The sequence below is a fragment of the Podarcis cretensis genome, assembly GCF_951804945.1.
Source record: "Podarcis cretensis genome assembly, chromosome: 2".
Classification (NCBI taxonomy): domain Eukaryota; kingdom Metazoa; phylum Chordata; class Lepidosauria; order Squamata; family Lacertidae; genus Podarcis; species Podarcis cretensis.
Window position 1 is genome coordinate 59,833,032 of NC_137171.1, and position 21,868 is coordinate 59,854,899.

Below are 21,868 nucleotides of genomic sequence, written 5' to 3' on the forward strand. Positions count from 1 at the left end.
ACACTCATGGTGTAAGCAGGCACTGATAGGGGAGTTGTTGACTTAGTTATATCTCAGTGGAGCCAAACATTCAAATTATCACTCATTGCTAATCAGACATCATAAGCACAGTATATAAATGTATCACTGTTCACAGAATATACTAGTGATTTGTGCAGCTTGTTGATTCTGAACACTGGGTCCAGTGGTCCTCTAGGAACTGAATTTAGTGCTTTCATTTCATTTAATTGCTGGGAAAAAATGATGTTTCTATAACCTTAAAGAAAAACCTAACTTTTCTAGCCTCTGTTAGTTTGTATGGAAGCAGAAGAGAGCAAAATCTGTTTAGAATATCCCAGAACAATCGGGTAAATAAAACATAACAATGTTTTTATAGAATGTGAAGAAAAGAGGCAAATAGTGTGCAGTAATTATGGGTAATTATCACCCTTACGTGCATTTTGCTTTGTGTACACACAGAACAATTGTGTGTCTAATCATGGGAGACAATTTGTATTCTTGTATTATTTAAAGTGTTCATTTGAGATGATTTACTTACTTCTGATGTGTATGGGCTTTGGAAGAGTGATGAGTGGCCAAATATGATTGTTATCATGATTGGTTATGTTGAGCGTGCTCCAACTATAGTTATACACTGCAAAACCCGCAAAAGGTGATTGATTTTATGATAAATTGGGGGGAGTGTTACTGTTGCTTAGCCTATGACTGAGAGAGGCAGGCTGACCAATTCAAAATAAATAGGGAGTAGAGAAGATCAAAAATATTGCTTTGTTTTTGTTAATGTTTTATTTAATGGTACATATTTCTGGGAGCCAGGAGTAACCCAGAAACCAGAAGGTCAGTGCTCAGTAACCAGCATATCAGGCTGAGAAAGGAGGCAGGAGCTAAACCCAAGGAAGGAGGGAAGGGAGTCACAGGAGATAAGATTCTGACCCTAGTGGTCTGGAAACCATCAAGCTATTACTCAAAAGCAACCTTGCTATGACCCAGGGAACTCAATGCAGCACAGAGTTGGGCTGAGCTGAGAGCACAATATAATCTACAAGAAAGGCTGATTGGAGCCCAAACTCACCACAACTTGAACTGGGAATGTCTGAACAGCTGATCTAAGTGCTTGCCTTGGCTGTGATGATGTGCTGCAGCAGACATAACCAACATCTGTATGGTCACAGGCTGCTCTGTTTGCAGATAAGTGTTTGGAGGCTGGAAGTAACGTATATTTTGCTGCACACACTGGCTTGACCATTGGGTCAGGGAGAAGCTCCTTTAAGAGATGGGCTGGAAGCAGCAAGAAGTGAAGGGGTGTGAGCAGCTGCAGAGAGAGGGAATGAGGTGGGACAGGCTACAGGATCAACCCAAATGGAAGTCTCCTGCATTAAATCAACAAGGAAATGCTTGTCAACCAGGAGCAACTGGGGGGAGAGGCATCCCCAGAACTCTTGGCAGCAGTGATCAAGATTGGCTGATGAAGCATTTAATGAAACAGATTGGTTATCCGAAAACTCTGTTCCGGCGATATTTGGTGACAGATTATGTATATATCAAACTTTGCAATTTCTGTTCATTTGTATTAGTCTATAAATAGTGTTTACTGCCATTGTTATTGGCCATTGTTCAGCTTGTCTATATTGCAACACAGGGGTCTGTTTATGGCATATTGCCATGGGGCAGGGTGTCAGCAAGGTTGGGGTGCTGCAGGCACTCCCACCAGTGTACCCAGACCACCCCAAACTCACTACCATCTGGGCCTGCCCTCATAGCATGATGATAAGCTGCTTGCCAGCACAGAGGTGGATCGGGATATGGAGCACACATTCACAGACACAGCATTAATAGTACACCTTAACTTTACATACCAGATTCAAAAGAGATGTGACATAACTGTAGCGGCTTATACATTATTGCTCTTAGTTCTTTCAGGCCTCTTGCCAGTTGCTTTGAAGCTGAGGTCACTTCCACCGCTTCCCCTACCCTCTGCAGGGTCTTCCCAAGCAGATCCGTCCGTGTTTAGACTGCCCTCCTGAGTTTTGTGTACATTAGGTTCCTGGCCTATTAGCCACACTTCATTAACCTCCCATCTCTCTATAAATAAGCCTTTGGGAAACGACGTCAGTTCTCGAGAATTCTTTAGGTTAAACTTTGGGTGGACTTGCCTTTAATCATTTCTTTGTGTTTATTCCAGTTTTGAACCAAAGTGCTGTCTAGACTTTGAGAGAATATACAATTGGCTCTTTTGTGTCCAAAAAGAACAATTAAGGAATACAAAGTATGTTTGTGTGGTTTTTTTCTGAAGAGAAAGTAGGGTAGATGAGATTGAAAAGTTGTACCAGTGGGGTGTTGAGATCTCTAGAAGTCAAAGAAAGCAATTTAGCCGTTTCCCACATGGAATATATAATGTCTAGACAATCAGTCTGGATTTTTTGGTGCAATTTTGCTTGGAAACTATGACACATAATTTATTTCCTTCTATAACTCATGTACAGGTATTTGCTACATGCTAAATCTTAATTACCTTGAAGAACTTTGTTTCATTCAATAGTTTCCCCTGTTCATTTTTATAACATATGAAATAGTTTTACCCTTGACCTCCCTCCCCAGAATATATATAGAGAGAGAGGTGTGTGTGTGTGTTTTCTTGGGTATACTTCCTTTCAACCAATTTTACAACTCAGGTCAGCAGTCAACACACTATTATTCTTTGCATTTTTGTCACTGGAATTAAATTGTCCAGTCTCTTCTAAATGTTGTAAAGCTAGAAATAATACAACCCTGGGGAAATCATGAACCTGCTTTCCTTATGAATATTAAAGCATGGTCTGTTGCTGCCTTTTTAAAAAATTGCATTAATGTAGGAAGCATTTTTTGTAAAGTGAAAAAAAAAGTTGGTACATAAATTGTAGCTTAATTAAAGTGTGGTCTACTATGGTGACTTCATTTAATAGCATTCAAGAGCAGAGAAAGAGCAAGCCAAGAGCTATTAAATCTATCAGACAGTTCATTAGCGTGTGCAATTGACCAGCTTCTGTTTTTTCTCTAAAGCCTCTGAACACAACTAATTGGCTTAGCTGCTTGGTTTATATCGCAGAAGAGCATTTGCTGCTTTACTTATCTTTCTGCTCACAACATAATTGATGTGTCCCCTGTGCCCATCCAAATAAGTACGGAGGATAAATGAGGCCATCTACATCAAGGGAATAATTAATTCATAATGTTTAAGGCTGAGAGCTCTAATTTGATCCAAGAAAGCAAAAAGTGTGTCTCAAGGAGAGAAGTAGTATTCCAGAACTGGTGGGCCCATGAGAGAAAACACTAGGTTGCTTCGTTAAGATAATAAACATAATGGAATTACAATGTTATCCAAACAATGATTAAATGTGGTGTACAAGGCCAGTGGTTCCCAAAATATCTTAATCTGCTAACAAAACACAGCACTTGCAACTTCATTCCTTTTAAAGTGGACACAAAAGACTGTTACCAAACACTCTGCTTGTTCTTCAAGAGGCTCTGTACACCACAGAGTAATTGAAGTAACTGAAAGCCACAACCCCATACATTGATTCTTAGAAGTAAGCAACACTGAGTGCAGTAGAACGTAGTCACAGGTAAGCAAGTATAGAACTGCAGCTTAACACTTTTAAGATTTAAGAAGTAGTAGTGGGTTGCTGGAAGCTCCAAGGCATAGGTGAGGCACCTGTGGCCCTCCATATGTTGTTAAACTACAATCCCCATCAGCACCAGTCAGCATGACCAATAGTCAGGGATGATGGGAATTGTAGTCCAGAGATATCCCTGCCATAAGGTTATCTCCCTCTTGGACTACTGAAATGCACTTATCTATGAGGATAAGACTGATACTATTACACTGGCTGTAGCAAATTTTCTCTTGGAGGGCTAAAGTTCCTCTGTTGGCCAGTAAGGCTACCCCTACAGCTTAATAACTGCTGATATATACCATCGCTGTACTGTTTATTTTGGGTCTATGGACCGCAATGAAGCTTATCTGTATGTAAATATAGATTGTCTCAGTTTCTGTGTATATACACCTATGAAGGTGATGGATGGTTGGTGAAGGACCCTGTGTGAGAGTTAGGAAAGTGAAGATCTTCCAGGGTGGGAAACTGGGGGAAGAATGGGAAGCTCCCAGATGAGAGCTGGGAGGGTCCACCTCTTTCTGTGTGAGACAAGAATTAAGATCTACCTTAAAGTGATGACTCTGTACTTTCTTTTCTCTTTCTCTTTCTGTTTTTATTTAGATTTTTAAAATTGTATTGTATTATGAAAAGCCTTAATAAAATTTTATGGGGGGAAAGGATTGTGTTTACCAGTTTTTATGGTGAGGAAGTGGTGTATGAATGGAAAATAGATGCATACCTCATAGGTCAGTGTTTCCCAACCTTGGGTCTCCAGCTGTTTTTGGACTACAACTCCCATCATCCCTTGCTAGCAAGACCAATGGTCAGGGATGATGGGAATTTTAGTCCAACAGCAGCTGGAGACCCAAGGCTGGGAAACACTGTCATAGGTTGTTGCTGTGATTGCGAAGTCCCATTTTGGGTGTTGTCATGATGAGAATTGCAAGTAGAAAGGTAATTCCAGTTCAGGTAGGTGTGAGCATGATTACATCTCCAGCTGGGAAACTTGACTTGTATGAGCCATCCCTATAATTGCAGGCAAGCATTTGGACCACAATATAAAGTCTATATATGAACGGTAGTCAAATGCATAGAATGGGGGTACCTGTGCTACAATTGAAAAAGTCACAAAAGTCACAGTACTGCCTGATTAAACTCTGCTACTTAAGGTTGTGTGTCTGATTGCTGCCCCATGCTCCAAATAGCCTTCATGTGAACAACTAGCATGTCAGGGAGGATTACAACCCAGCCTTCTACTTCTAATTTTCTACACACACACACACACACACACACACACACACACTGCATCATTTAAGCATCATTTGTTATGATTTACTTTAAATTACAAACAACCACACCCATAAATAAGTAAAGAAACTATCAAAACAGAGCGAATGAAACACAGCATAAAAGGCTGAAAAACAGTCAACTTAAATGCTTCAGCAAATATTCATTGGCAGATTCATCACCTGATATGCTTGTGACAAACAGCTCACCATTCATGCAGATAATGTGATCTTCCATCTATAGTATGCTGTGGTATGGTCTTTTGGAGCTCTGTACCATGCAACCAATTGAAATTGGCATGACAGCTAGCCATTGCTTTGACTATGCTCCATTTCTTTCTCGCTGCAGAATGATTACCTACGAATGTTGTCCAGGATATGAAGAAGTTCCAGGGGAAAAAGGCTGTCCAGCTGGTAAATCAATTGAAGTACAAACTAATACCTTGTGCAAATTTGGGATGATGTGGGAGCGTCAGTGCATACATTGATTCTGCCAGTGGGCCTCACAGGTAGCTTTCAGTGAGGAGGAGATGTCTTGCCCAGTATAGTTTCCAGACATTATGATGGGAGTAGCAGCAGGTCATTTAATCCCCAGGCTGCTTTACTCATTACATTTTGGGAGTACAGAACGCAACCAGTAACCAACAAGGCAAATCCAGTGTTAGTCATATGCAGACGAGACCCATTGAATCAATGCACTTAAGTTACTTAGGACTGTTGATATAAATGAGTCAACTAATATTGGATATCACTCTATATGTGATATCCACACATGGATGGCTGGGAGTTTGTTAAGAGGAGATAGTAAAAGCACAACTTCAGGCAATACCAATGAGACGGAAACATGGAAGGTGCCTAAAGAAGCCAGGATGGCTATCTAAAGAACTTTTAACTGAGTTAAGATTAAAAAAGGATGTGTACAAAAAATGGAAAAGGGGGGAAACCACCAAAGAGGAATTCAAACAAATAGCCAGCACGTGTAGACCACAAAGTCAGAAAAGCTAAAGCACAGAATGAACTCAGGCTTGCTAGAGAGGTTAAAAGCAACAAAAAAGGCTTTTATGGGTATGTTCGTAGCAAAAGGAAGAACAAAGAAACAGTGGGGTCACTCAGAGGAGAAGATGGTGAAATGCAAACAGGGGACACAGAAAGGGCTGAACTCCTCAATGCCTTCTTTGCCTCAGTCTTCTCCGATAAAGAAAACAATGCCCGACCTGAAGAATTTGGAGCAAATGATTCAGCAGAGGAAACACAGCCCAGAATAACTAAGGAGATAGTACAAGAATACTTGGCTAGTTTAGATGTATTCAAGTCTCCAGGGCCAGATGAACTGCATCCAAGAGTATTAAAAGAACTGGCAGAAGTGATCTCAGAACCACTGGCAGTCATCTTTGAGAATTCCTGGAGAACAGGCGAAGTCCCGGCAGACTGGAGGAGGGCAAATGTTGTCCCTATTTTCAAAAAGGGGAAAAGAGAGGACCCAAATAATTACCGCCCAGTCAGTCTGACATCAATACCAGGGAAGATTCTGGAGCAGATCATTAAGCAAACAGTTTGTGAGCACCTAGAAAGGAATACTGTGATCACCAATAGTCAGCATGGATTTCAGAAAAATAAGTCATGTCAGACTAACCTAATCTCGTTTTTTGACAGAATTACAAGCCTGGTAGATGAAGGGAACGCAGTGGATGTAGTCTACCTTGATTTCAGCAAGGCATTTGGCAAGGTGCCCCATTATATTCTTGTAAAGAAGCTGGTAAAATGCTGTCTTGACTATGCTACCACTCAGTAACTGGCTGACTGACCGAACCCAAATGGTGCTCATCAATGGTTCCTCTTCATCCTGGAGAAGAGTGACTAGTGGGGTGCCACAGGGTTCTGTCTTGGGCCCGGTCTTATCCAACATCTTTATCAACGACTTGGATGATGGACTCAAGGGCATCCTGATCAAATTTGCAGAGGACACCAAACTGGGAGGGGTGGCTAACACCCCAGAGGACAGGATCACACTTCAAAACGACCTTGACAGATTAGAGAACTGGGCCAAAACAAACAAGATGAATTTTAACAGGGAGAAATGTAAAGTATTGCACTTGGGTAAAAAAAAATGAGAGGCACAAATACAAGATGGGTGACACCTGGCTTGAGAGCAGTACATGTGAAAGGATCTAGGAGTCTTGGTTGACCACAAACTTGACATGAGCCAACAGTGTGACGCAGCAGCTAAAAAAGCCAATGCAATTCTGGGCTGCATCAATAGGAGTATAGCATCTAGATCAAGGGAAGTAATAGTGCCACTGTATTCTGCTCTGGTCAGACCTCACCTGGAGTACTGTGTCCAGTTCTGGGCACCACAGTTCAAGAAGGACACTGACAAACTGGAACGTGTCCAGAGGAGGGCAACCAAAATGGTCAAAGGCCTGGAAACGATGCCTTATGAGGAACGGCTAAGGGAGCTGGGCATGTTTAGCCTGGAGAAGAGGAGGTTAAGGGGTGATATGATAGCCATGTTCAAATATATAAAAGGATGTCACATAGAGGAGGGAGAAAGGTTGTTTTCTGCTGCTCCAGAGAAGCGGACACGGAGCAATGGCTCCAAACTACAAGAAAGAAGATTCCACCTAAACATTAGGAAGAACTTCCTGACAGTAAGAGCTGTTCGACAGTGGAATTTGCTGCCAAGGAGTGTGGTGGAGTCTCCTTCTTTGGAGGTCTTTAAGCAGAGGCTTGACAACCATATGTCAGGAGTGCTCTGATGGTGTTTCCTGCTTAGCAGGGGGTTGGACTCGATGGCCCTTGTGGTCTCTTCCAACTCTATGATTCAATGATTCTAGATGTAGTTCACTGATTAATGAATATGTGGTGAGCTACTACTCTTCCGGGCCCAAATTATATCTGGCCAACATCTTAAAATGAGCATGGTGCAGGCGAGTTCCTGATATTCAACCCAAACCTTCCTTTTCCCCATCATTCCTGTCACCATTGGGGTTGCTGTTGATGTCTGCATGCAACCTATTCCCTCCATAGGCAAGCAGTCTTGGCAATTCTGCTCATATTTCTTTCCCTCCCCCCTAGAGTTCCCAGATCCATTATTCCCCATTTATTAGTGACTATTACTCATGATGGCTATCTGGAATGTAGGGTGGCATGATGACTACCTGAAATCAAGGGCAGCATGCCTCTGAACATGAGTTACTTGGGGAAAGCAAGAGGGGTGGGGTGTTGCATTCTGCCCCTGCTTGTGGGCTTGCAAGAAGCAGCTGGTTGACCACTATCATTTTTTTTTTTTTAAATTATATACCTCCCTTCATTTACAACATAAAACATAATGCACAATATATGTCAGTATATAATATCCATACAATATAAAACAGCCAAATAAATACATTTATTTAAGAAGCAATATCATGGTACCTAATATAGAACAGGCATCATGGATACATATTAAGCAGCAATATCAAATTAGACACAGTATCTTACTTACTTACTTCACTGAACCTTTATACAAGTATAGGCCATCATAAAACATCCATATATAAAAAATTAAAATATATACAAATAAACAGCCATTTGAAATACGTAGTAGCTAGGATTTTCATGCTCTGCATCTTCCTTCCCATCCCAAAACACCCTCAGGGTGGGTAGAGTCCAGTTTGTCTGCCTCTGCAGCAGTAGCTGCTAATAAACAATGTCCCTTGCACCAAATTAGCATTAAAAGTTAAGCAATCTTAGAGGGTAGCCTCAGTTATAAGGAGCAGGGAGTATGAGGTTTGAACTTCACCTCCCTTTTCTTTTCTCGATAACCTGGCTCCGAGTAAGTCTGTCATTGCTGCTAATATGTTTCCTTGACACTGCCCACAGAGAGCCCAGCTTTATCCTTTATTAGGAATAAAATGCTGGACCAGGTGGAGCCGTGGTTTGATGCAGCAAGGCAGTTGCTAAGTTCACTGTATTCTGCACAAACATATCTATTGTTATCTCAGTTGCCTCCTCCAGCTCCCATGCCTTCTGTCATGTCTGGAACATGCTGCACACTACTTTCTAGTACAGTGGTACCTCTGGATGTGAACGGGATCCGTTCCGGAGCCCTGTTTGCATCCTGAAGCAAACACAACCTGCGTCTGTGGGTCACGATTCGCTGCTTCCGCGCATGCGCATGACATCATTTTGAGCGTTTGCTCATGTGTGAGCCGTGAAACCCGGAAGTAATGCGTTCTGTTACTTCCGGGTCGCCGCGGAGTGTAACCTGAAAACGCTCAACCTGAAGCATATTTAACCTGAGGTATGACTACATAACGGTAACAGGATAGCCCTTTTTTATTTTTTGCCTAGGAGGGTGTGACTTGCAGCGGAGAAACAGCAGGAGAGGATAAGGGTGCTTAACCCTTTATCCACACACAGACTGCCGGCTGCAAATTGTCCCTCCTAGTGACTTCCCTGCCACCAAATTGTTTCAAACATGCATTTTCTAGGGCAGATGCGAACATGCCCTTGAAAACACATTGGTTACAAAGGGTGCTTAGGAGAGCAATTTCACATAGGAAGATAGCGGGTGGAGAAAGGGTGAAGTTCGCTTTCCCCCTGCTATTTCTCCACTCGCAAAGCAGCTTTTTCAGTTTTAAAAAATGGGTCATTGGGCAATTCTTACAAGCATTTCCATGTAATATGCATTTTTATGGTGAAGTAGTAAATGTTATGATTATGCTGTTGCCTTGTCAAAGTGAAATGTCATCTGTATTATTATTTTTAAACAGCTTTGCCTCTTTCCAACCTGTACGAAACACTTGGAACTGTTGGGGCCTCAACCACACAGCTCTACTCTGCCAGCTCTAACTTGAGTGCTGAAATCACAGGCCCTGGAAGCTACACAATCTTTGCCCCAACCAATGAAGCCTGGGCATCCTTGCCTGCCGTAAGAATAAGTGCCACTTCAGTTTCTAAAACTTGAATGTGTTGAGGAAATCATGAAAAATAGAGGTGGTCTATCCACAAAGTGGGTAGGACGCAGTAAGAAGATTGGAATCATTATTTTAAATGAAGGAATAAGAATATTCAGACACCATGATTAAATATCATTATACGTATATTCACATTTAAACATTGTTACATATTATTTCATTGTTACCCTTTCTAATATGTTGTTTTGTTGTTCCGTAAACCACCGTGATATTTCTTTGAAATGAAAGGCAATATACAAATTACTTAAATAAAGGAACTATTGGGATCACACTTCCGGAGCTCAGGTCCTGCTTGATGGCTTCTCATAGTCATCCGGTTGGACACTGTGAAAGCAGGATGCTGCTCCACATGGGCCTTTGGCCAAATCCAGTGTGGCTCCTAGTTGCATGTCAAGACCCCGAGGCCTCCCCCTTGAATAAGAACACCTGGACACAGTATTTTGGGTTAAAGGGCAGATAAAGGCCACAACTTTATTGCTTACAGAATGTGAGTGGTATTGGCTTAGACACTGGAATTGAACCGACTACATCTGACTCCTGCCCACCATGCAGGTAATCCAGTAAGGGTCAACCACCAATAAGGGGAGTCCTGTTGATGTACATCAACTAAGAACTACCCCAGGGTCCCCAATGGGGTCATGGCATGGCCCTAGCCCCTACCCGGGCTTCAGACAAGATCCACACCCCTGGATCCCTTTAACGGAACACCCTTAAAAATGGAGGGGCAGGTGATGGCCACACCTCCCCTCCCCCAAACCAGGTTTTACCAATGCCTAACCGCAAAACCTTACAAAAGTTGTGATGATTGCTATGAGGTAGGTGAAAACAGGAAGATCCCTGGCTGTATGGCTGCTTAAATTAGCCAAGTCACGCCCACCCACCCCGCCAGCTGGCTAGGGCTGGGACGCGGCTAGAGACTCCCCAATGACCAGGGAGCTTGGCTCTGCCCCTGCTGTGTGCAGGAGTGCCTGCCCGCAACACTGCCCCACCAGTGGAGCAGCTTTCTAATCTTAGTTGCTCAAGCTCGCATTCTGTGTTCTTTAAGCCTTGCAACTTCCAAGAGCACTCCTGCTTATCTTTTATCCTGTTTCTTTTCCTGTGCCTCCCATAGCTATTCATAAGAGGGATGATTAGATTAAATTACTTCTCTTAAAGCAGAAACTACAAAAGGCTGCCAGTAGCTGAAAGCAGGATCTAGAACAACCTTTCTCAACCTTGGGTCCCCAGATGTTGCTGGAATACAGCTCCTATCATCCCTAGCTAGCAGGACCCGAGTGGTCAAGGATGTTGAGAGTTGTAGTTAACAGCATTTGGGGACCCAAGGTTGAGAAAAGACATTGTATCATTTTATTCACAGTGGGCTCAGTTCATTGGATGGGAGCTGGGTAGTGCAAGTAACACAATTGCTAGCTTGAGGATGCATTCTCCTTTCAGCTGGGGAGCTGTACACAAGAAGTTGCAGTCAAGAAATCTTCCCAGCAATTGTATATTGTTCCACTGACAGAGGAACAGGGCTCGGCGGAAGAAAATTGGGAATTTGAAGTGTATATATGGAGATTTTTAAAATGTTTTAAAAAAAAACTTAATGAGAGATGGAAAAATCGTGGAATGAAATTTTTATGACCCATGGGGAAATGTCTTAAGAGATCAAGTTCAAATATATTAGTTTTAATGAGAAATAAGATTAAATAAAGTAAAAATGGATGGTTAATTGGTGAAAGAAGAGAATGTAAAATTACAGTATATTAGGATAAATTATTAGGATAAAAACAAGGATGAAGGATTTGCTGAAATATTTAACTGAACTAGAATACATAGAGGGGAGGTGTGAGGAGGTCAAGGAAATAAGCTAAAGAAAGAAAGTTATGTAAAGGTTTGATTTGTTCTTTTTTTGGATTGTATGTATTTTTTTCTTTTCTTTTTTCTTTTTTTATCTGTTTTTCTTTTTTATTTTTTCTTTGATGTGACTTGTTTTTTTCTTTGTAACCTTTAAAATTTGAATAAATATCATTTAAAAAAAAAGACAGAGGAACAGGGCTACAGTTGTTAGCCCTAACTATAGGGGGGACAGTTGCAGTCCAAGCATATTTCCTTCCTGCTTGCGAGGTAGAAGCAGGTAGAAATAGTCAGGTACTATTAGTCAAGCATTGACATCTATGGCTTTGTGAGAATAAGCTCAGTGGAACTGAGTATTTGGTCTCATTTGCTTTTTCTCAGGAAATGTTGGATTCTTTGGTGAGCAATGTTAACATTGAGCTGTTAAATGCTCTTCGCTACCATATGGTGAATAAAAAAGTTCTTACGGATGATCTGAAACATGGAACAACTCTCCCTTCAATGTACCAGAATATTGATGTACAGATCCATCATTATCCAAATGGAGTGAGTATTTGGTAAAACTGCAAGGAAAACTGAAACTACAAGGGCAATTGATATGTACCAAATATTCTTTAAAGAGCTCAGGATATTATTTTGCTTCTGTTTTAGATGGCCAACTTAATTGTTCTGCCACATGTATTAATATGAACTGGCTTTTCCCAATATAAGGGGTGGATGATGTAACCAAAGGCTTGGGGCCAGCCACCATTATGGCCAGATGTCCGGGAAATCAGTTGACACTTTTAAAAATACGAATAAATGAGTAACTTATTTATTGACTTATTAAAAGGATGAAACTGACTTTCAAACCACTAGGATCCTTCAAGGTGGCTCTCACAGATGCATACAGACAACCTTTAGAATTCTCCCTGTCCCTCTTAAGTACACATAGACTTAATGATAGAGAAAATGATACATGGAATTCTTTAAACCAGCTATTGACATATTATTCCACTGGCATAATATAATATGTTAATCATATACTAGCTTTAGTTTTTTATTTGTCTGGTCCCTGTGTTCCCCAGATCGTGACAGTGAACTGTGCTAGATTGTTGGAGGCTGACCATCACGCCACCAACGGAGTGGTCCACCTGATAGACAAAGTCATTTCCACAACAACAAACAGCATCCTTCAAATTGTTGAGCTTGAAGATACTCTTGAAACCCTAAGAGTAAGTCCATTTCAAATATATATCCCAATATATCCTTTGATGCCCATTTAGGGCGAAATCACTTCCTTGAAAACCTATTAACTTGTATCCCTGCTGGATTCCTTCCTTTCTAATTCCGTTTCTTTTGTGTTTATTCAAAGACTGCTGTGGCAGCTGCTGGTCTCGACAGTCTTTTGGAAAGTGAAGGCCAGTTTACATTGCTGGCTCCAACCAATGAAGCTTTTAAGAAGATCCCACCAGAAACCCTAACCAGGATCCTAGGAGACCCAGAAGCTCTGAAAGGTAAACAGCTGTGAAAATGTCTATTGTACATAGATATAATTTATAAACCACTTTGACTTTTTTTCTACAGTCAAGTGGTAAACAGTGGACCCTCTGGATACAAACTTAATTCGTTATGGGGATCCGTACGTACCCCAAAAAGTCCACATCTAGAGGTGCTGCTTCTGTGCACGTGAGCGGTGCTATAGAACGTTTCTGCACATGTGTGCGCGGCGAAACCCGGAAGTATACTGGATAAAACCTGGAAGGGTCCACTGGATAAATTTTATAAAATAATTTTTTAGAAAAATCCTGAGTAGACGGGCACTGGAGGTAGGGGAACGTCTTAGACTATGTGTTTTGCCAGAAGTCTCCAGCTAGTATATGTGGTCTAATGTTAGTAATGAATCTGGGTCAGATGTATTTCTGGAACTTTGCTATACTTTTTCTTGGTGTGTAATTCACTGATGATTTTATAACTTTGCCATATCTTGAAAGGCAAGGTTAAATGTTAATTTTTCGGGGTAAGGGGTGGGGAGAAACTTATATTTCTGTAATGGTTCAAAGTGACATACCGCTGACCTCAAATCTTTTCTCTCTCTGATTTCTCTCCTTAAAGTTAGTAGCAGATGGACATTGTGGTGACCTCGACAGCTGCATTGCTGCTGCTTACTGGGAAGGAGGAGGGGAGGGACAAGGTGGTGAAGTCCAACTGGTGCATGTGTACCAGCAGGAGCACCAGATAGGCTCTGCTGGTGCACTTGCACTGTGCCAACCTCCCCACCATCTCCCCCCTCCTTCCCAGTAAGCACCAGCAACTCAGCTGTCAGGAGCTCAAGTGAGCACCACCACTCGGCTTTTTAGGACAGCTGACAGAAAGGTCCTCTAAAGAGAAGGCGGGTTTCAATCCCCATAGCCCAGTGCTCTGTTTTCATGACCCGCTCATTCTCCACCCTCTGGTTTTAAGGCAGGAATGTAGAGAGAAGGCCATGGAAAAAAGAAGAAGCTGTATTTGTACTAAGTCAGAAGCCAGAAGGCAGACAGGGAGCTCAGATGAATGGAGAACTAGATAAGGAATAACAAGCTCATCAGCACTTTCCATGGGGAACTAGATGAGCAATAGCAAGTTGGTCAGCACTTTGAGCGATGTGCTAGATGAGCATTAGCCTGATTCTACGTAGCAATAGCAAGCTGGTTTTAAAAACACCAAACCAAACTCAAGGCTACCCACTCGCCTCCTAAGCAGGAAACTAAAGCACAAATAAACCAGGTCTTTGTTCCTTGAAATGGAGAACAATGTTCAACACTGGCAGGTCTTGATCAAATGTGGTGGAGGAAAGAAAAATTTGGAAATTTATTTATTAAATCACGCTAGCTGCCCCATAACATTGCTCTGGGCATCTCACACAATGAAATCAAACAGTTTTAAGTTCAGCATAAAGCAGCAAAAGTCACAATGTACTAATTTTGAAAAACCATTACACAATTTAAAAATCAAAACCATACCTCCATTAAAAAGTGTGCATCTGCTTTTGCAGATGAGTGTCCCAAACTCATTTCTTGGCAAAGTGGAAATGTTTTTGGAAACCATCAGTGAAACTTTGTACATATCTCAAGAGTACAGATTCTCTGGTTAATTTAGGACATTACAATGATGCTAATTGGCTTCAAAGCTGTACTATTTACTTCCCTTGTCTCCAGCTTCTTGCAATTAGTGTGCATATGTACATACAACATGCATTTTGTTCTTTTGTGGGGGGCATGATCAGATTAAACGTGATACCTTGTTTGGTTTAATTTTCATTCCATAGCCTATGACACACTGGTAGCAATTTTCAAGACACTATATCTTTCCTTTTTAAAATTTTTAAAGAGATTTCCCCTCTTTTCAAATCTGCTTGGTATATTTTGTTTCCACGTAGACCTGCTGAGCAACCACATCTTGAAAACAGCTATGTGTGCAGAAGCCATTATTGCTGGTTTATCAATGGAAACCCTGCAGGGGAACATGCTGGACGTAGGCTGCAATGGCGACGAACTGACTCTTAATGGAAGGCCCATCATTGCTAACAAGGATGTCATCGCGACCAATGGCGTGATACACTTTGTCAACGAATTACTCATCCCAGACTCTGGTAAACCTTTTTCTCATTATGATTTTGTCTCAGACAAGAAGTGCTTGGTGAGCTTGCCAGTGTGAACAGTGCAGCTTAACCGCCAGGGCTGTTGTTTGGGGATGACCCCCAGGGCCTCAGTTCCAGGTCCTTTGTGTTCGGTGTTGGACATCCTGCCCATTTTTGTAGGTTTTTTCTTTCCTTATAGCATGGCTGAGCACACTGCAGAGCAAAGTGCAGATGAGACACCAGCCAACTTGCCCAGAAGCATCTCTTCATATAAATTATACCCATTTTAAGTACCTTTTAATTATACATTTTAAGCAACACCCCTGCTCATTGCCATCAATTGTATTCTTTTATTTGAATATATGGAGAATGCACTACAACAACCTGACCCAGTTGTGACTGGCCTAATTCCATGTCAGTTCAGCTGATGTTCCATCTGAGTCACTTGTCTTCCACAGTGTAGCTTTCCCACTTCTAAAATGAGGTTATATATGAATGTATTTCACAGAAAGAAAAATATTAAAAATAAGCTTAATGTCAACAAAATTAAGAATCGAAATGCCAAATATTTCTTGGTTTGTTTTTTTGATAGAGGAAGCACAGCATGAGCATTGAAATGGAGATGTAAAATGAACCATAAAGTCTCATTTTTAAAACACACATAATGAATCTGGCATAGAATACACATATTTTTGTTGCATATTTTAATTTAATTTAAAGCTCTGGTCCATGGGTAGGCAAACTAAGGCCCGGGGGCTGGATCTGGCCCAATCAGTGTGTTTTTACATGAGTAGAATGTGTCCTTTTATTTAAAATGCATCTCTGGGTTATTTGTGGGGCATAGTTCATTTTTTTCTTCAAAATATAGTCTGGTCTCCCACAAGGTCTGAGGGACAGTGGACCGGCCCCCTGCTGAAAAAGTTTGTTGACCCCTGCTCTGGTCCTTCATCAGTTACCCCTTCTGTGTAATAATTAATAATGTTGAGACTCATGTTAACATCTTTTCTTTTTAAATTGCAGCTAAAACTTTATTGGAGCTCGGTCAGGATTCCGACGTTTCAAAGGCTATGGACCTTTTTAGACGAGCTGGCCTCAATTCGCATCTCACGGGAAATGAGCGGCTGACACTTCTTGCCCCCATCAATTCTTTCTTCACAGGTAAACTCTGGCACTCATCTGCACTCTAATCTGCTTAGTGGCAGAACCAGAAGTGTCAGTCAACTCAGGACAGAATCCATACTCTGGTGGGCACTGCTGGTTGTGTGTGACAGCCATGACTGAAAACGAGGAGAGATTATAATCCCCTCTGCATGCATGAGCTGTCCCTAAAGCTTCATTTTATTGTTGAAAGTCAATTTGAGCTTGTAAGGTTGCAAGTTAAGGTCACATCTCTTTCCTTTTTGGGGGGTGTTATTCTGGTTCTAATGCATGACTGTAAAAGGTAATGTAAAATGCAGTCGCTTTAATGCATGCAGGATATGCCCATCAAACACAGGACCAGCCAGCCCAGGTTACAGTGTGATATTGGCACTGTAAAGGCATGCTGCTTCCCCAAAGATCATCTTCATTTGCGCTGACTAGTTTCTGGGGAACTCACAATTCTGCCTGATCGAAAGAATCCACATTCATCTGAATGTATTCATATCAGTGGAATAATTCACATTGTTTCTACAGGGTCACCTATTAATTCATGTACAGTATAGGGGTACCTGGTGTTGATTGAATGAACTTTACAGTGTGTGTGAAACCACTCTGAAATGATAGATATGGGGGGATGGGAATCCTGCCTTTTGCCTTGTCAACATAACACCCAGTTCTTGTCACAGGAGCACATTGTGTGTTTTGGCTTTGGGGAATGAATGGGCGGTGTTCAGCAGAGGTGGGGAAACCAAGGCTCTCCCAATTTCATTGGACTACATTTCCTGTCATCTCTGACCATTTGTTATGCTTGCTGGGGCTGATGGGAGTCCAGCAATGTATGGAAGGACACAGGTTCCTCACTACAGATTTACACAGTGGTACCAGTTGCTCTGACAGTAACTCTCTACTTAGATGTTACCTTTAGATCCTGCTTTTCCTCTCAAGAACTCTGAGGCTGTCATGTGGACCTCAGGCTATCTCTAGCCCAAGGCGATTAAAAAAATGAGCTTGATCAACATTTGCTAGAACTTTATGACAAAGTGGTGCAAAAGTTTATGCTTCAATAACATTAAGTCTTTGAAGTGCCACAGAATTTTGTGTTGCTTTTGTTACAAAAGCTAAATGGCTATTTCTTTGGAATTGAAATACATTGGCACTAACATGGAGGGAGAAAGAGGCAATGGAGTATCCTTTGTCCTCACACTGTGGAACCATGAGCTACAAAGGAAACTGTGCATGCTGCACTGAAATATTGAAAGTGTTGACTCGAGCGGCATTTTCTCTTTTATAATAATAAGCACTTTTATTATTTTTAGTTTCAGGAACTATCAGAGTGATGCACAAGGATGACACTGGTGTGAATCACAATTGTTCCCTCAGCAAGTTTTCTGTGCAGCCACATGGGTTGCAGATGCAAATTTTCTTTTTGCAGACACTGACTACATTTTAAAAGAAAGCAATTGCCAGCCCTTTTTTGCGGTGGGGGAGGGGTCGCGCAGGGGACTGACTTTGAAACTTGCATTTTGCAACAAAATTCTACACAACAGCATGCTTTAGATGCCTTGTTATAAAACTATGACTCTTGGCTTTCTTTTGTTCTGCAGATCAGACTCCTACACCAGGCAGGAACGTGCTCCGGGATCACATTATTAAAGAACAGCTTTCCTCTAAATACCTTTTCCATGGACAGAAACTAGAAACTCTGAGTGGCAAGCAACTGAGAGTATTTGTGTACCGCAACGTATGTTTGCCGTTTAATTACTCCTCCCAGTTTGAGTTTTTACTTTTAAAACAGGGTTTGTTGCTCTGGGCTCCTTTGGGAGGAAGGGTAGGGAAATAGTAGTAGTAGTAGTAGTAACAACAATCAGTTCAAATAAAATCCTTTCTCCAGGTACTCATACATAGCAGTTTAAATGGGGTTATTTCATTTCTGTCCTCACAGCGATCCTGTGTTTGACTTAAGATTATTCAGTGGGTTTCACAGTAGAACAAGGCCTGGTGATTCTGTATAGATGAACAAACTGGTTCCTTCCTTTTCTGCACTGGAAAGTTCTTTTCACACAACACTGAATTGATTCCACTGTAGTGTTACACTGAGCTGATTTGTGTGAATGCTCTGCCTTTTAAACCACTTGATCAGCAGGCAGTCGAGAGACTGTTACCCTTGTGGGAATGTCCGATTTACTAGTCAGTTTGTGTTCAAGTACTTCTAGGCCTCATGCCATAGACCAAGATGTGCAGGGTCTCTAGTGTGGAAACTTAAATCATTTTAAACTTCTGCGATGCTTTTAATTAAAACCCAATCCATCCTGTAGACTCTCTGCATCGAAAATGCCTGCATTGCTGCCCACGACAAAAGAGGAAGATTTGGAACTTTGTTCAGTATGGAAAAGTTGGTGACTCCCCCTCTTGGCACCGTTATGGATGTGCTCAAAGCGGATGATCGTTTCAGGTGACATTTTTAGTTTGTATTGTTAGCTTGAGAACAGTGATGTGGGAGAAGTGGTTTTGCTTTAGTGAGAACTTGAGGGTGATTATTTCTGCATATTTAATCACATTTTGAATTTTAAAATCAATTATCTGATTTAAACCTTTTTTATAATAAAAAAGGACGGAAGACAGACATAGGAAACTGTCCTATACAGATTCAGACCATTAGTCCATCTAAGTCAATGTTGTATATACACTGTGTATTGTATTGTATTGTATTGTATTGTATTGTATTGTATTGTATTGTATTGTATATACACTGGCTGGCAGAAGTTCTCTGGTTTTTCAGACAGGAGTCTTTCCTGGACCTGCCTAGAGATGTTGGGGATTGATGCATGCAAAGCAGGTGCTATGCCACTGAGATATAGTGTTTAACAGCATGGCTTTTGACTCACAAATTAATAAATTGATACCATTATTATAATATTAAGTACATGATTTTTAAATTATTTTTATTTATAAAAATACTTATGTATCACTATTCATTAAAGAAACCAGAGCTGTTCACCACAATTAAACTGATAACCATGTAAATATTTAAAATTGGAAATCAACTATTGCAAAAAGGGTATTTTATTAATGGCCAGCATAAATGTGGCAACACAGAAAAGTTTCTGGCTGGTGTTTAAAGGTTAAAACAGAAGGCACCTGTTATACCTCCTCTGGATTTTATTCTGTTTTTTAAAAAAATAAATGAATCAAAAGTCCTGATGGGCACACATAGTTGTGTAGTTCTCTATCTGTTACTTGGAAATTCTATTTGTGTCTCTCCAGTTCAAGCCTAACACATACATTGGCAAAGCATTTAAAATTAATTTTACGCTCTTGCTTGAAAGCTTTTCTCAATGGCATTGTAGACCTAACTTTTATTTGAATATTTAATCAAAATACATTATTGCCACAGTGATTTTTATTTTCCATGATTACAGAGGACGGGCAGAGCATTCCACCTTGGAGAGGGTTTGGATGAGGTGGAAGGCAGCTCTTTCTGATTGTTGCCTCCACAGAGGTCTTTCCTTCACCCATCTAAAATGTGGAAAGGCAGGGAAAAATTCCTAAATACATCATTTTGGAGGCAAGGAGGGACAGACCTGGTGGGGACCAAGGATCTACTAGATCCTACGCAGCTTTAGTGATCTGCGGATTGTGGCAGGAACTCCAATTCAAGCCCATTTGCTGCATCTACCCTGGTTTCGCCTCTCCTTTAAGGCTCAGCGCTACCCAGCCAGGGTTAGGATTGCCCACAAGTAATTCAACACAGACCAATGCTGCAATTTAATTAGATCCTAACTTCATTATAATTCTTTCTGCTAAGTGTTTGTACTTTATCTTTTCCTCTTTAATAATAAGTGCAGCAGGCCAGTAGGGCAGTATTAATTCCTTTTTGCAGATAAAGAGCTCATGATTAAAGACAGCAGTGGTCAAGGTTTCTCAGCTGATTGAACTGTGTCACCTGAATGCAAATAGCACCCAAGCCATGGGGAAGCTTTTGCTCTAATGCTGCAATGGGGAACTTTTTGCAAAGTAGCCAGATGCAAAAGTGGGAAGAGCGATGGTGCGGTGCTCACCTTGGTACAGTAGGTTATATTTCAGAAATGCAAAAGTCAGAGGTTTCAACAAACCTCACACATTCCTCTGTCCTCCTTCCAGGCAAGCAAGAAGTATTATCAGAGTTCAAGGACATATTCCAGCCAAAGAAAAGAACTCAGGAGGGTGTGGCCTGTGGCAGGGCCAAAGAGAGGCGCCTGGAAAGCCATCTTTGGCTCCTGGGCCTGAGCGCCTCACCCTGCACTGCTGCTCTAATGGGACATGTGACCTGCCAACACAAAGGTCTATAGCATCCTGTTTCCAGCAGTGTCCAGCCAGTTCCCTTTGGAAAGTCTTTGTTTAAGAGCTCCTTGCTCCTCCCCAATAATATATTGCAGGCACATCAGGGTTCCCTAAACACAGCAATCTCTTCCGGCGAAAGGAACAGAGAAGCCCACTAGCTTGGGAGCTCTATGTACACGTTGGGACATATATGGAGCTCTATGCTGGACCTCTTTGTTATTTCAGCCGTGACATTTTAAACTACTCTTTGAAAATGCTTGAGCGTTAAATGCGTATTTTCTCTGTGTATTTCCGACAGCACTCTAGTGGCTGCCATCCAGTCTGCAGGCCTCACAGAAACGCTGAACAGGCCAAGGTCCTTCACAGTGTTCGCACCAACAAACGAAGCTTTCCGAGCCATGCCGCAAGGGGAGCTGAACAAACTTATGGGTAAATTTCTATAGATCTGGTTGGCTGTGGTGTGCGATACTGAGATTACTTACACTGAGTTCCTTGGATAAGTGAGCTTTACAGCATTCTGTGCTATTACAATCTCATATTCAGCTTCTCTTTTGTTTGCTCATCCATGGGATGGAGACAGTAGGTTACAAAAGTGGTGGCTCTGGTTTTCACTGATGTCACGAGGAATGATTTGTCCATGAGGTGACAGTGACTTACTATCTACACCCATGGTGAGACAGTTCAGGCCCTTCAAACTTTGTGGGTGGGTGGGTGCACTAGATCCCAACAATTTATCATAATGAAAAGAAATATTTTGCAGAGTTGCCACCCATTGTGCTGAACTTTCCTCCCCTGCTCATCAGACTGCTGCTATGAGGAAGGGGGGGGGGGAATGTTCTGTTTTTCTATATGCTAGCATGTGTGATTGCAAGTTTAGTTGTGTGAGAGAGAAAGAGCTAGTCTCTGTTCTCTCTATGTGTATGATTATGTTTGTGTGAAGGAGTGGGTCTGTGAGAGAGAGGCAATGATAGTCTATCTGCCAGTCTCTCTGCCATGTGTGCAATTGTCTGTGTGTGGGGAAAAGACATAGACAGTCCAGACATCCCTTATGCCTCAGTCCTTAAAATTTCCTAGTACCGTATTTTTCGCTCTATAAGA

At 41.5% G+C, this 21,868-nt stretch overlaps 1 protein-coding gene across 1 annotated transcript in view; it reads left to right on the forward strand.

Moving 5' to 3' along the window:
• The window catches only part of TGFBI (transforming growth factor beta induced), a 49,657-nt gene that overhangs the window by 18,589 nt on the left and 9,200 nt on the right, over positions 1 to 21,868 (forward strand). The window contains exons 3-12 of the mRNA XM_079968118.1: positions 5,268 to 5,332; positions 9,673 to 9,830; positions 12,094 to 12,258; positions 12,780 to 12,926; positions 13,067 to 13,208; positions 15,110 to 15,322; positions 16,331 to 16,468; positions 18,055 to 18,191; positions 18,766 to 18,902; positions 21,069 to 21,199. Coding sequence (XP_079824244.1) covers positions 5,268 to 5,332; positions 9,673 to 9,830; positions 12,094 to 12,258; positions 12,780 to 12,926; positions 13,067 to 13,208; positions 15,110 to 15,322; positions 16,331 to 16,468; positions 18,055 to 18,191; positions 18,766 to 18,902; positions 21,069 to 21,199 — 1,433 coding nt within the window. The remainder of the gene's footprint in view (positions 1 to 5,267; positions 5,333 to 9,672; positions 9,831 to 12,093; positions 12,259 to 12,779; positions 12,927 to 13,066; positions 13,209 to 15,109; positions 15,323 to 16,330; positions 16,469 to 18,054; positions 18,192 to 18,765; positions 18,903 to 21,068; positions 21,200 to 21,868) is intronic.